This window comes from Primulina eburnea, chromosome 1, assembly GCF_022965805.1.
Source record: "Primulina eburnea isolate SZY01 chromosome 1, ASM2296580v1, whole genome shotgun sequence".
NCBI classification, from domain to species: Eukaryota; Viridiplantae; Streptophyta; class Magnoliopsida; order Lamiales; family Gesneriaceae; genus Primulina; species Primulina eburnea.
Window position 1 is genome coordinate 5,160,143 of NC_133101.1, and position 10,991 is coordinate 5,171,133.

At 36.7% G+C, this 10,991-nt stretch overlaps 1 protein-coding gene and 1 long non-coding RNA gene across 2 annotated transcripts; one reads left to right on the forward strand and one right to left on the reverse strand.

Annotated features, from left to right (window-relative positions):
* LOC140823011 (uncharacterized) lies at positions 1 to 3,206 on the reverse strand. Its single transcript, XM_073184093.1, has 4 exons — positions 3,020 to 3,206; positions 1,490 to 2,332; positions 783 to 1,324; positions 1 to 711 (listed from the first exon to the last, which is right to left on the reverse strand). The coding sequence occupies exons 1-4, from the start codon at positions 3,204 to 3,206 to the stop codon at positions 178 to 180; spliced, it is 2,106 nt and encodes a 701-aa protein (XP_073040194.1). The 3' UTR covers positions 1 to 177.
* Positions 3,207 to 4,620: 1,414 nt separating this feature from the next.
* LOC140823700 (uncharacterized) lies at positions 4,621 to 5,258 on the forward strand. The gene is made up of 3 exons (XR_012116265.1): positions 4,621 to 4,821; positions 4,909 to 5,040; positions 5,111 to 5,258. It is a non-coding gene; the product is annotated as an uncharacterized lncRNA (long non-coding RNA).
* Positions 5,259 to 10,991: the final 5,733 nt, after the last annotated feature.

Genomic DNA, 10,991 nt, shown 5'->3' on the forward strand with positions numbered 1-10,991 from the left:
CATAACATACGAAGCTCCCGCGTAAACAAATCCAGCGAATATATAGAATGAAGAGCATTAATTCCCAAACAACTATCTAGTACATATGGAAGTACCAAAAACAGAAACAAATAGAGTAACTACAATAGTAACGAATGAAAATCAAATATAAAGAATGACGATAAGTGCGGCGTAATACTATGTTTCTTCTTCAGCAGCCTGAAGATCCAATGCCTCTATCATCTCGGCATCACCCAACGGGATGTCGTCAATGGAGATTCTACTTATCTCCAAGACGCTAGGCTCGATCATCATCACTACCTCTTCTGGCACACGTCCAGTCTTCCTCAACTGATCTCGACAGTCCAACACCACGTCATCATGAATTGTCATGGCCTGATCAAGAACGTCATCGCGAAAGGCATCAGACGCTTTGAAAGTCCGAACACTTTTTTCCTCAACATTCTTCAGAAAAGTTTTGCCTGCCTCAGACTCAAGAAACTGGCCACCAGTCTTCAACTCTGCAGAATGTTTCTCTTCAAGGATTGCAAGATCTTTTACTTTGTCAGCAAGTTTTCTCTGCACTTGAAGAAGTTCCGCACTGATTTCATTCTTCTCCTCGAAAAGACGGCAATTCTCCTCCTTCACCCGAGAAACCTCTTCTCGCCACTTCTCTTGATCGTTCCGCAACTTTTCCTCCCGAACTCGCACAGCACATGCTAATGACAAACCCTGCGATAAGTAGAATAAACTATTAGCACACCGACAAAATCAATAAGATGCTAACATAATCAACGCACTACCTGACACGAGTTCCACGCAAGGGAGTGCGCAAATGAGTCTGTAGGCAACGAAACCAAATGGACCATGTCATGGTCCCCCACAATGCTCCGTCCCTTCTTCCACCCAATCTCTGGGTCTTCTAAGTCCCAAAAAGAGTCAGCCTTCTCCTTATGATTGACCCCATCTACGAAGATATGCTTAGCACGCGGAATCTTGGAAGACGTCCCATGATCATCCGCACGGACCCTCTTGACATTTTTTGATATCTCTTCAGCATCCTTCTTTTGCGCCACCTCATGACCTCGTTTTTTATCCTCTTTTCCTCCATTCGCAGGTTGAGCCTCCAAAACTCTGTTTGACGGAGAAAAGTTATTTTTCTTTGGCGCGTTAGACTCAGGCCCACGATAATGCTCGAAGCGGCTTCGAGGGAACCCTCTTCGGATGATCTCACGAGATTCTAAAGCCGCACGACTTGTAGGTGCTCGGCTATTCCCCGCAATCGGGGAGCGCCTCCCTACAACGGCCTTGCGAGCCCAGATCGCCGCCAAGTCGAACTTGTTGCCTGCAAATAGACAATGGGTCAGAGATGTCACATAACAAGATTTAAAACAACAAATTATAATGCGAACAAGGAAAAGAAAGGCCAAGGAGAAACAGCAAGAAATGAATAATTAAATAAATAAGTTTATATATATATAAAAATATATATATATATGTATATATATACCAGCGCTATTTAAACTCCCAATATTAAAAAACCCTTCAAAGAGACCTAAGTCTCGGCATTGAAGTTGCAGTGCATGGTGAGTTTCTGTCATTGCAATTTTCCGGAGTCCCGAGCTCCAAACCGCAGGTATTCCCCACCCGTAGTCCTTGACATAGAAAAATTGGGATTTCCAGGAACTCTGTGGGGAAGGAATTCGGGACAAAAATTTACATTTAGGTCGAGGTTGAAAGTAGATAAATGAATCCGGTTTACTCCTGCGTCCCGAGAAAAGTGAGTGGAACAATTCTACAGTTGGAGGCATTTGAATTTCCTTTACCTTATGGCAAAAGGCCGTAAAGACTATAAGGGCATTCGGGGATAGTTGACTAAAGCTAATACCGAAACTGTCGACCAAGTTCACTAACAGAGTTTGTGGAGGAAACACCAAACCGTTGGTAAAATGTTCAAGAAAAATAGTGAAATAACCCGGCGGTGGGTTATGACAATTATGTTTAGGCCCCGGAACCTTAAGATCGCACTCCGATGATATCCTAAGCACTTCACGCAAACTCTCAAGATCTTGACTAGTCAGAGCATCGCCCAACTCGTCACCCAAAAGTTCACTCGGTTCATGGTCATCCTCCAATAAAGGACTCTTTAATGGTCTTTTGGAAAGTCCACATGGGGCTAAAGATCGAGTCTCAGGATTAATCCCAACGCATGACCCACCGAGGGGTTGAGAAGTATCCGACTTTGAAAGGTAATAATCAGAATCGTCACTCTCGCTAGAGCCACTTAGGGACATTTGGCTACGCCTACGGTTAGCCATCAACAGAGAGTGCTCTTTTCCACGAGGAACAGAACCTGCAGAAATATTTTGGTAAAATAATTTATCAAAAACTCCGACACACAACATCCAAGTACTCAGATCCAAAGTATGATTATATATGTATTTATATTCGTAATTTGAAAATTTGTTCCCCAAATATAGCACACGTGTGATTTTTTTTTTATCACTCAAACGTCACTGCATCCATCGCACAGCAGCACATAAGATTTCTGAATTCATCCTTGGATATTTAGAGACCGTGGTAAAAATTGGAATTGGACGCCCTTAATTTTGGTGGAGGATCTCGGGCTCCCCTTTTCAATTCTGAGTGGATGCCTCCCCTGCGCCACCCTGCCGCAGTCGTGGGTTCGAGTAACGGTTCGGCACAAGGAGGATATGTGCCACCGGAGGTGATAGTTGGCCCGGATTTGAAGGGATTCTCTCTGGGCTTGAACAGCTGGCCTCCCGCATTACTCGGCGGACACTAGGATCAGCGAGTATGGATATAATCAGTTGCTCCAGCTCCGTTTTCACGCCGAGAAGCTGCTGCTGCTGCTCGGGGCAGCCGCGCCGTTGATTGGCTTGAGCTTTCTAGAACGCCGCCATGAGAGCGTTGGAAATCGGCAGTTCCGTCGCTTGAGCCGACACGTTTTGGGTCTCCTCCATCGGTCATCTAGAGCAGTCCATTCTTCGCGACTCGGCTCTCGGGCGGGCTAAGACACCTGGCCGTGCGTGTAGAGCAAGCACAGAGTCGAGTGCAGCTAGTAAATATGATGATCGCCACTCCATGCTCCCTGCCCGATGCATGTTTTTCGCTTGGATGCGGTCAGAAATCAGAGCGCAAATTGGTGGTGTAAGAAACTCCCGATGGATGTACAAATCTGGAACGGGGAAATGTTTTCTTTCCATCACGTCGGAACACCATTGGTTCTCCTGAAATTTAAGTAGGGCAGCTCCCCCTTTCGTTGCAACGCACGTGGCCACGTATGCTTTGTTGTGGTGTGAGCAATCACTCAAATCATATTCAAACATAAGCATTAAAGAGGAGCAGTAGCACTTATTAGAATCGTACAACAATACTAGTTAAAAAAAAATAAAAAAGGAGCAGGCACAAGAGAAATCAGTAAAGACAAAGTGAAAAGTAGTGCAAATACTTACTCATTTCAAGTGATTTGGACGTTAGCTACCCCTTTTCCACTTTCTTCTTTCTTTTTTCTATCAACTAAAAGTACACGTATATATATAGCCGCGAATGCTGAAAATTGTTGAGATAAAATCTCGGGAAAGCTGCTTGCCTTGCTCAATTCGAGGGATTATTTGGTTACGAGGAAATCTCCTTCCCGTCAATCGGCTGTACAAGCGCACCGAAGTTAGTATCACTTTTTTCTTGAGATTAACGATAGTCAATAATATCAGAGAATATTAAAATGCTATTAAAATAAAAAAATATATATATAGCAAAATCAAAGAGCAAAGTTCTTTCAAAATTATTTTTCGCGTATACAATTTACTCTCGATCACTTCACCTGATTAAAAGTGTCCGAGAGTGGGGGGCTTATGATAGGTAATGTCCTATTTAATTTTTGATGATAGTCCAATTAGTAATTATATTAGTTGGCCCATTCAATGTTAAAGCCCAAATTGCTTGTAAAGGCCCAAGCCCACTAGGCACTCTCGAAATTCCTATAAATAGAAGATGTCTCTCATTATTCAAGGTATGCTCTCATTTTTCCTCTAAAGCTCTTGAGTTCTCTGAGTTTTCTCTGAATTGTTTACTGACTTGAGCGTCGGAGTGCCTACACCGGGAATCCTCCCGGCGCTTCCTGACGAGTGTTCGTGACGCAGGTGACACCCAGCAATTAGTCGTGCATTGTCTACGTGGATCCGTTTACCAGCCAGGCGAGCTCGTTTACGGGCCAAGTGGACAAGTTTATTAACCAGTCAGATTTCGCGTGTGCAGTCTACGCGACTCATTTATTTTAGCTGCATCAATAAGTAAATTATATTATAGTATTTCTGTCATAGATCATTTGATATATTACCGTACAAAAAATTACAAATATAAAAGAAATTACAGTAAACAAGAAATTTTTAAATCTTGAATGGTATGTATATTTTTTCTACGGTGAATGAAAGAAAAACGAAGGTAGAGAAAATTGGAAGTTGTATTATAGAAATATGAGAAATTAAATAGTAAATACGTACAATTGCTAGTATAATTATGAATGGACATTTTAGTCTAATAAAATATATGAGTAACTAAACAAGGAAAATTAATTTGTAAATTAAGAAAATAATGATAATAAACAATCCGTATATTTATAGGTTTGGGCGTGGGAGAATCGGAGAATTTTCTAGTAAGACCTGTCCTTGTATGAAATTTATGTTTCAGCTGTTCATAACTTCACTATATATATTGAGAAAATTCATCGGAATTTGTGCGAGCAGCATGGATTCGGACCGTTGTTTTATAGGATATCGTAGGATGGAAGTGGAAGAGTTGTCGTTGCCGAAGATGCGTCAAGTAATTGGGGATTATTATTTTTTTGAATTGATTTATGTTTATCTTTATCAGTATGGTTGATCAATTATTGAATATACCATTTGACAGATGTGTGATGTGTATGTGCGCACGCTATATCCTGGTTCATTTGGTGGATCGAACACATACCTTGCCGACGAATTTTTATATGCATGCAGACATATTCCCCAAATAGCCCTAGTCGCCTTCAACAGTGCCAAGGTTAGGCAAATATATTGACAGTCCTGATTATTTCATGCACGTAAGTAATGTCTTTCGGTTTGATTTGCAGGGGAGAAATTTCAAGCTTGTGAAGTTTATCAAGCTAAATCGCATTAGCCTTCTATTTTAACTCCATGACTTTCGAAGCTAAGGAAGAGGGAAGCGATGAGTGTCTTCTTTTCCGGGCTGTTGTTAATATGATCGGCACGGACAATGTATTCATGTTGTGTGAGATCAGGGTACGAACAATCCATTTCTTTATTGCTTTGTTTGGATTCAATTTCATGCTATCCTTGTTTATGTATGTTACTCTTCTAACATTTTATGGACTACCATAAAACCCTAGTCATGCTTATAATGCAAACAAACTCAAATCAGCTAAATATCTACCTCATGCCAAAGGAAGTGTTGGTGGTGGTTTGCTTGTTTTAGTTGAACCGTTGGTAACTACGTGAATTTGATCTGATTCAATCAAGTAGCCAGAATGATATTGAATGGCGAGAGCTGACATAAAAATCAATGTGTAGATACATCAGAAAGTTCTTATGTAGGACATCCAATGGTGTGGTGATGCTGCTTGTGCAAGGCAAGTAAATTGCATGGAGATTTTAAAAAAAATTTATGCATGTGGGTATTGTGATGCTAGATTGAGGCGACATGAGACTTTGTTTGGAGCGTAAAATAAATATCCATTCAAGAAGATACGAATTTTAGGAGCATGTGGGTATTGCGATGCTAGATTGAGGCGACATGAGACTTTGTTTGGAACGTAAAATAAATATCCATTCAAGAAGATACGAATTTTAGGAGATTTTAAAAAAAATTTATGCATGTGGGTATTGTGATGCTAGATTGAGGCGACATGAGACTTTGTTTGGAGCGTAAAATAAATATCCATTCAAGAAGATACGAATTTTAGAGCAGATTCTAAATAGATGAAACAAGAATATGTGTCTGCTCATAAAGATTAAAGAATGACAAACGCCATCAAATTAAGTCCGGGTTTACGCCGCTTTTGAGGATTATTACTGTAACGTCTCGCTCATTTTAAAAAAGTGCGGAAATAATTTTTTTTTTAAAGCTCACATTTTCGAAATAACATTTAAAATAATCATAATCATTTGACAGTAAAAATAATGTCATTTAAAGTAACCACACTCATCCAAAATCATGAGTAAACATAAATGAGTAAAAATATTAAATTCATCAACGTATGAAAATAGTTATATCCTCTCAATCTCATAAATCGTAATGCGGAAAACTTGTGGTCCTTGGATCGTGTCACCCCACCAAGTCTGCCTACTCAGAGTTCGGCACCTCCAGTCTCCTCAGCATTTAGCTCACCTGCATCACACACGCCTAATGAGTCTAAAGACTCAACACACCTGTACCAGGAATAACAAGTACATATACATAGCACACAGCAGTGAAAAATATCATACTCAACATATCTTTCATGAACTTAAAAGCATAACGTAAACATGTCGTGTAAAATCATATTGTGTCAAAGCATGTCATCTCATGTTATCATATACGTAAACGTCTCGTGTAAAATCATATCGTCTCAAAGCATGTCATCTCATGTCATCATATACGTATACGTGTCGTGTAAAATTATATCATCTCAAAGCATGTCATCTCATGTCATCATATACGTATACATTTTCTTTTTAGTTGAATTCAGTTCATTAGTTGTGACTTTCGTATCAGCTCTATCGTATCAGCTCTATCGTATTAGCTCTGTCGATGGACTCATCTACATGTAAACGTGGTACCCGGCGGCGAGGGACATCAGCGACAGCATTATCCGTCCACTGAGCCCGGGCCTCAGCTCATCATATCTCATATCATCGTATACATATACATCGCCAGTCACAACCAAATCCCATCCTTCAAAAATAGCATTGTAATCATCACTTAATAAAAACATGCATATACGTAACTTTTCTTTTAAACCAAGCATGCACCGTATTTATCATAATTTCATAAAAAATCATAAACATGATGCATATACTTTTAAAAACATGATACAATGTGCTCAGGGCGCTGCCAAAACCAAAATCTCACATCGGGTGCAAAATGTCCATTTTTGCCCCTGGAAACCCAAAAATTATCGTTTCACCTCTAAACGTAAAATTTCACGTTTTATATCTTTTCTTAATTCTCTTGACTCTAACATGTCCCAAATAATTATTTAAGTCTACATGAATTTTCTCATATTTTTATTTGGCTTAAATCGACGACTTTTAAATTAATCCTTATATATAACATATTAATGCGTTTTAATCTCGAATTAAACCAAACCTTAGCATAAAATTCTCAAATTAAAAACTTAGACTTCTAATAATTATTTGAGCTTAAATATAATTTTTCATAATTTTATTAAGCTTAAATCTAGGCGTTTTCAATTAATTCTTTAATTAACTTTTCGTGCGTCGATTAAATCCCGAATAATTTCAAAACTCATTATTTTGATCTGAAGCTTACCAAACTTCTAAAAATGTCCCAAAACATATTTAAAAGTATCCCTAGACGTAAAATCGAGCCAAATTCACAACTTAACCAATTTGTTTTAAATCTTGAACCGGGGTCCCGGTTTTAACCCGAATCGAATCGAAACTTAACCAAAACTTTAACAACTTTTTTTCATACCTTAAAAACTCTTAAAAGGTCCTAAAACATCAAGACCCAACCCTTAAACATTTCCTAAAGGTCCACAAAGCTTCTGGACATCATCCTCGGCCATTCCCATTTCTACAAACATAATGCAATCACATGGTCCCATTATTCGATTAAATCCCGAATAATTTCAAAACTCATTTTTTTTTTTATTTCTTGTTCCTTGTGTTGAATGGGTCAAAATTAACACAAATAAGTTTATTCACGTATTAGGATACATAGATTGAGAAATTTGATGAAATAGATTGACATAATTAAAATCCTATGAATCCTCGAAATCATAGGAATTGTTTTTAATCTTCATAATATCATCATGTCCACATCAAATTATTGAGAAGATAATAATATGGTTATAAGAGATATAAAATGGAATCGTTTAATATTTTAAATTAATCATTTTTATAAAACAAAAAATGGAAGTGAATTGTTAGCGAGTCAATAGATTTTGCATTTTTTCCTATTAATTATATGATGATGATTTACTATTTTCTAGATAGTTACGTGCCTTAATTTTTACCTATAAATCTTAAAATAAAAGTGGTCGAACGATTCTATAAATTGTGGCAAAAAATTGGATGTAATTGCATAAAATATAAAAATGCAAAACTATTAAAAAAAATTTGATATACATAGTATTTCCTCTTTATTAGTTTCTTCCATAAATAAAAGAATTGAATGTTTATGTATTAAATCTACACACGCAATATATATATATATATATATATATATATATATATATATATATATATATATATATATATATATATATATATATATATATATATATATATATATATATATATTTATGTGTGTGTGTGTTTGTGTATTAAATCTATTACGCTTACGATTTACTTAATTCACGGATTAGTCAAAGTACAAATATCGATAATTGCTTGGATTTTGCAATATAATTAGTTTTAATTAAATAAATGATTCGGCCATATATGCATAATCACACGGTGTCGATCTCCAATTTATTCCCTCGATATATATTTTTTGGGAAAAGTAATTAACTCGAGCCCACAAGGGCAAATCTGCAATTAACATTTTATATAATTATATACATAAATATATATATATATATATATATATATATATATATATATATATATATATATATATATATATATATTCCTCGATATTCAACAATTCCATCCACAATATTATTCGATAGTATCATGAGTTTCACCAAATCCAATTCCATGTTTCATTTTCTGATCATTTGTGTTCTATTCTTCTCCCTCCAAACAATGGGATTGTTCGAAGAAAAATGTTTTCTCACCAAGAAATATAGAGTCATACTTGCCAATGGCCTCCCCCCGAATTCCAAACCCATGCGGGCACATGTTTTCTCCGGGGACGACGAACTCGGATACCATACACTCAACAGATTCCAGAACTTCACCTTCAGCTTCTGCGCAGGTTTAACAACGAACTTCTTCTGCCATCTCTGGTGGGAAGAGAAGGATGCCCAGTTCGACCTTTTCAAAACGGAGAAGTATATATATGCTCGTTGTGAGGACGAGTGCTATTGGCTCGTGCGAGTCGATGGCATATATTATTCACCTTCTTATCGAAATCAGCCGCTACATAAAATCATTACTTGGTGATCATATAATTAAATGTATATTCAAGATTTTTATGCATGAATGATCAAAAGTGAAGAAATCTTTGAATAATTATTCTTGTGTAAGATGTTTTATTGGAATTTAAAATTTATATTTTGTTATTATATGAGTAAATTATATTATAGTATTTCTGTCATAGATCATTTGATATATTACCGTACAAAAAATTACAAATATAAAAGAAATTACAGTAAACAAGAAATTTTTAAATCTTGAATGGTATGTATATTTTTTCTACGGTGAATGAAAGAAAAATATATTTAATTGTACGTCTAAAAATTGCTAGTAATTTCTAGTATAATTATGAATAGACATTTTAGTATAATAAAATATATGAGTAACTAAACAAGGAAAATTAATTTGTAAATTAAGAAAATAACGATAATAAACAATCCGTATATTTATAGGTTTGGCAAATACATTGACAGTCCTGATTATTTCATGCACGTAAGTAATTTCTTTCCGTTTGATTTGCAGGGGAGAAATTTCAAGCTTTTGAAGTACTTTATCAAGCTAAATCGCATTAGCCTTCTATTTAACTCCATGACTTTCGAGGCTAAGGAAGATGGAAGCGATGGAGTGTCTTCTTTTCCGAGTTGTTGTTAATTAATTTGATCCGCACGGACAATGTATTGTTGTGTGAGATCAGGGTACAAACAATTCATTTCTTTATTGCTTTGTTTGGATTCAATTTCATGCTATCCTTGTTTATGTTACTCTTCTTGTCACGCCCCGTGACCGGGGTTAGTCGACACCGGCGTTGTTCAACAATCACAAAATCGTCAAACAACAAGCCTCGTAGTTCAGTATAAACCAAAACCAGTCTATTTCATAATTAACTCAAAATAATTTTGTCTTACAGTGATAAATTCCAAAACGAAATAAAATGTACGGAAGCGTTATACAACTTGAATCGAACTTAGGAAGAACATAAGCGAGAAATCTTCATATCTTGAAACTTCATCACCAACTCCAAAACATGTCTTATTCATCCTCGTCTACTTGATCTTCATTCTTATCTGGGGAGAAATGTAAGGGGTGAGTGTTTGGGAAACACTCAGCAAGTGGGGGCCGATCGATTATCACAAATACATATAAATATAATTTAAAACCCATATTGCAACTGATTTTCAAAAACGTATCATATCAGATCAGAATCGGAATTGAAATGCGAAACAAAGATTATCAGACAATTCAGAACAGAGCGAATCAGAACAAACGAAAACACTGTTATTCATCTCGTTATCCATGGTCAAATTGTCCCCAATATGTTAGTCCTCTAAGTTCGTCTGAACATAAGAATATAATCTTTGGTGCCTGGAAGGTACCTCATGACTTTCTTTGCAGCTTTCCAGTGATCTAAACCAGGATTACTTTGATATCTTCCCAACATCCAATCAACAAATGCAATGCCAGGTCTAGTGCAAACCTGAGCATACATTAAGCTTCCGACAGCAGAAGCATAAGGAACGTTTTTCATTTGTTCCCGCTCTAGATCATTCTTTGGACATTGGCTCAAATTGAATTTATCGCCTTTCACAACGGGAGCTATATTTGGTGAACAATCTTTCATCCGATATCTCTCTAAAACTTTGTTAATATATGTCTCTTGAGACAGATTTATATTTTTAATTCGGTCTCTAT

What these genes read in the sequence shown, in the direction of transcription:
- LOC140823011 (XM_073184093.1), bottom strand. Translation starts at nt 3,206, where the DNA reads ATGGAAAGAAAACATTTCCCCGTTCCAGATTTGTACATCCATCGGGAG. An exon ending in TGGGAGTTTAAATAGCGCTG is followed by an intron (nt 1,325 to 1,489) that starts GTATATATATAC and finishes GTCTATTTGCAG; the next exon opens with GCAACAAGTTCGACTTGGCG. An exon ending in TTGCGTGGAACTCGTGTCAG is followed by an intron (nt 712 to 782) that starts GTAGTGCGTTGA and finishes TACTTATCGCAG; the next exon opens with GGTTTGTCATTAGCATGTGC.